Source organism: Nyctereutes procyonoides, unplaced genomic scaffold (assembly GCF_905146905.1).
Source record: "Nyctereutes procyonoides isolate TBG_1078 unplaced genomic scaffold, NYPRO_anot_genome, whole genome shotgun sequence".
Classification (NCBI taxonomy): domain Eukaryota; kingdom Metazoa; phylum Chordata; class Mammalia; order Carnivora; family Canidae; genus Nyctereutes; species Nyctereutes procyonoides.
In genome coordinates, this window is record NW_026575137.1 from 10259012 (window position 1) to 10262500 (window position 3489).

Here is a 3489-nt window from a genome sequence, read left to right on the forward strand (position 1 = left end):
TAGATTGTTATAAAGACTGAGTGATATATGCATGAAAAGGATAGTCAACATGTTTATTAAGACTCTTAATTACTCAGAACATTTTAAACTTGCTTGGTATTAATGTGCATGTTAATAACTTATTACTTTGGCTGGCCTGAATTATTAAGCATTAACCTAAGGCAAACAGCAGAATACAAATCTGAGACTATATTCAACTTAAAGCTAAAAAACCAATCAAGTAATTACCTCTCTATATACAACCATATGTTCTTATTATTTAAGAAATAGTCACTTTATTTTTTTAAAGAAATGCAGTTACTTTAAAAAACAACTATTTGGATCCCTGGGTGGCGCAGCGGTTTGGCGCCTGCCTTTGGCCCAGGGCGCGATCCTGGAGACCCGGGATCGAATCCCACATCGGGCTCCCGGTGCATGGAGCCTGCTTCTCCCTCTGCCTGTGTCTCTGCCTCTCTCTCTCTCTGTGTGACTATCATAAATAAATAAAAATAAATAAAAATAAAAAACAACTATTTTTCCATGTACTCATTCAGACATTAGGGACAGACCTTGAATTCTATCTAATGAGAAATACATCTTCAGAGAGAATGAACTCATTAGGTTTCAGGATTGAAAGAGTTTTAGATGATCTTGGGTTTTCTGAGACCATTAGTTATGAAAAGATTTCCATTACCTTTTGCTTAAATCAGAATCTTTAGAGCTGGGCTTCTCTTTAAAGTATTTTCCAGGGGATCCCTGGGTGGCTCAACAGTTTAGCACCTGCCTTCGGCCCAGGGCATGACCCTGGAGTCCCAGGATCGAGTCCCGCATCGGGCTCCTTGCATGGAGCCTGCTTCTCCCTCTGCCTGTGTCTCTGCCTCTCTCTCTCTCTGTCTCTCATGAATAAATAAAATCTTTAAAAAAAAAAAAAAAAAGTAAAGTATTTTCCAAACATACTTTATACTCTTACAAATAGTTTGGCAAAACAGTAATAAAGGGATGGCATGAAATTCATATGCTCCTTTGTTAAGAACTCTTTATTTTTTTGCCAGTTATATATAAGCTGAGTGTGTTGAGATACCTTTTGGAGAAGATATGGCTATTTTCTCAAAGTTATAATCTTTATTTCTGTATATAAAATCCAGTTTTTATTAGATGCTTCTGATTCTCAAAAGACCATTATTAGGCTATGTCTCATTGAAGCTTTAAAAAATTGCATAATAAAATAGCATAAGTATAAAGCTGAAACACAAGGTACCTACATATTTCTTTCCTTTTTTTCCCCCCATGAGTATTTCTTTCTAATGTAAGGAAGAGTGTCATGTTTCTTTTTGGGACAATCAAAAAATTCCCCAAACTGTACCAGAGTTCCCTAGTAAATTAACACAGATGCCACACGGTATTTTAAATTTTTAAGAGAAACATCTGTTAGAAATAATACAAACTTCTAGCTCAAGGTACACTTTCAATATTATATAACACTAAATTTTTCTATGACAAAGTATCTTTGCAAAACCAAGTTTTTAGCAGTGGTGATAAAAAATACTGTGCAAAAAGCATAGTGGAACAGAAAATGATACTGATGGTGTCCAAGTTGATTCCAAAGTTTGAGAAGTTGGCAGTGTTCAGTCACTCATGGTTATAACAGAAATTTTTAATAAGTTGTTTAGACCTAACTGTTAATAAATGGAAGTTATTGGGTATTTCTTTTGGCTTAGGTGTGCTGTGAAAAAGTGCAACACTAAGGGGCACCATGAGCTGCAAAAGTATAGGGGGCATCTCTGGCATCAGCAAAAATACACTAAAACCAAAGTCACTTCATTGTTCATTTTCTACCTAAGAAATTCTGTAAATGGTTATATACGAAAGCGAAAAAACATACAAGCATACATACAAAGTTTGGATTTTTATTGAAATCTTGTGTTAGGTATCAAACAAAATCTGCTTTCTTCAGATAAAAATATTCTCTCAGGTGTCTCCAGATAACTGCTAAGTCTAAGTTGGTCCTTTAATGTCTCATTTTATTTTTATCGTCCTCATGAAATGTTCATATACACTCAGGATGTTCCCAAAAGAATTTTTACCGTGTGAAGGATCGTACATGACGACCTCTACCACTGCCTCCACTAACAAACTTTCCTCTTGAGCCTCCACTGCCACTATTTGCACTTGCCCAGGAAGGTCCAAGACCCCCACGACCTCTGGAAGCGCGGTCACGAGGGCTTGGTCGGTAGCCTATAAAAGAAAAAATACGGTTTTTAGTCATAATATCCTTTCCTTTCCCACTATAGAAACAGTAATCTATAAAGCTGATTTCAAACTAAGACAGGAATTACTCTTTGCTCCTTTAAAAATCTGTGAATGTGGTAAAGACTACTGAATTGTCCACTTTAAATAGATAAGTTATATGATATGCGAGAATTATATCTCAAATAAAGCTGTTATAAAAATGAAAGTGTATTTGAAACCAAAAGCTACTTGTGATCAGAAGAATTCCAGACTTGACATAATAGTGTTTTAAGAAAAACAGGTTGCGTGCCTAAACACACAAGACAATATTGTAAACAGAAACAGAATATACTGCATGAAGATATCTCTGTTACTAAAATACTTTGAGCAAAAAAAAAACCTTAAGGATTGGCTTTCATCATTGAAATATAAAAGGAGAGATGCCTGGGTGGCTCAGTAAAGCATCTGTCTTCGGCTCAGGTGATGATTATCCCATGGTCCTGGGACTGAGCCTTGCATCAGGCTCCCTGCTAAGCAGGGAGCTTCTCCCTCTCCCTCTGTCCCTCCCCTCCATTTGGGAGTACATACACACACTCTCTCTCAAGTAAATAAATAAAATCTTAAAAAAAAAAAAAAAGAAAGAAAAAGAGGAAGGAAGGAAGGAAGGAAGGAAGGAAGGAAGGAAGGAAGGAAGGAAGGAAGGAAGGAAGGAAGGAAGGAAGGAAGGAAGGAAGGAGAAGAAGAAGAAGAAGAAGAAGAAGAAGAAGAAGAAGAAGAAGAAGAAGAAGAAGAAGAAGAAGAAAGAAGGAAGAAGGAAGAAGAAAAAGAAGAAATAAAAAAGAGCAAAGGATGCCTGGGTGGCTCAGTCAGTTAGGTGTCCAACTCTTGGTTTCAGCTCAGGTCATGATCTCACAGTTGTGGGATCAAGCCCTGCATTGGGCTCCTGTGCTCACCATAGTGTGCTTGAGATTCTCTCTTCCTTTCCTTCTGCCCCTCCCACTCACACTCTCTCTCTCTCAAATAAATAAAGTCTTTTAAAAACACAAAAAACAGAGCAGGGGTCAGCCCAGGTGGCTCAGCGGTTTAGCACCGCCTTCAGCCCAGGGAGTGATCCTAGAGATCTAGGATCAAGTCCCACGTCCGGCTCCTTGCATGGAGCCTGCTTCTCCCGCTGCCTGTGTCTCTGCCTGTCTCTCTCTCTCTCTCTCTCTCTCTCTCTCTCTCTGTGTGTTTCTCATGAGTAAATAAATAAAATCTTTAAAAACAAAAACAGAGCGGCCC

The 3489-nt window shown here is 38.1% G+C and overlaps 1 protein-coding gene across 1 annotated transcript in view; it reads right to left on the reverse strand.

The window, feature by feature from the left end:
- Positions 1-1866: 1866 nt before the first annotated feature.
- The window catches only part of VIRMA (vir like m6A methyltransferase associated), a 58867-nt gene continuing 57244 nt past the window's right edge, over positions 1867-3489 (reverse strand). The window contains exon 24 of the mRNA XM_055303382.1: positions 1867-2214. Within this exon, the coding sequence (XP_055159357.1) occupies positions 2060-2214 (155 nt within the window). The 3' untranslated portion in view covers positions 1867-2059. The remainder of the gene's footprint in view (positions 2215-3489) is intronic.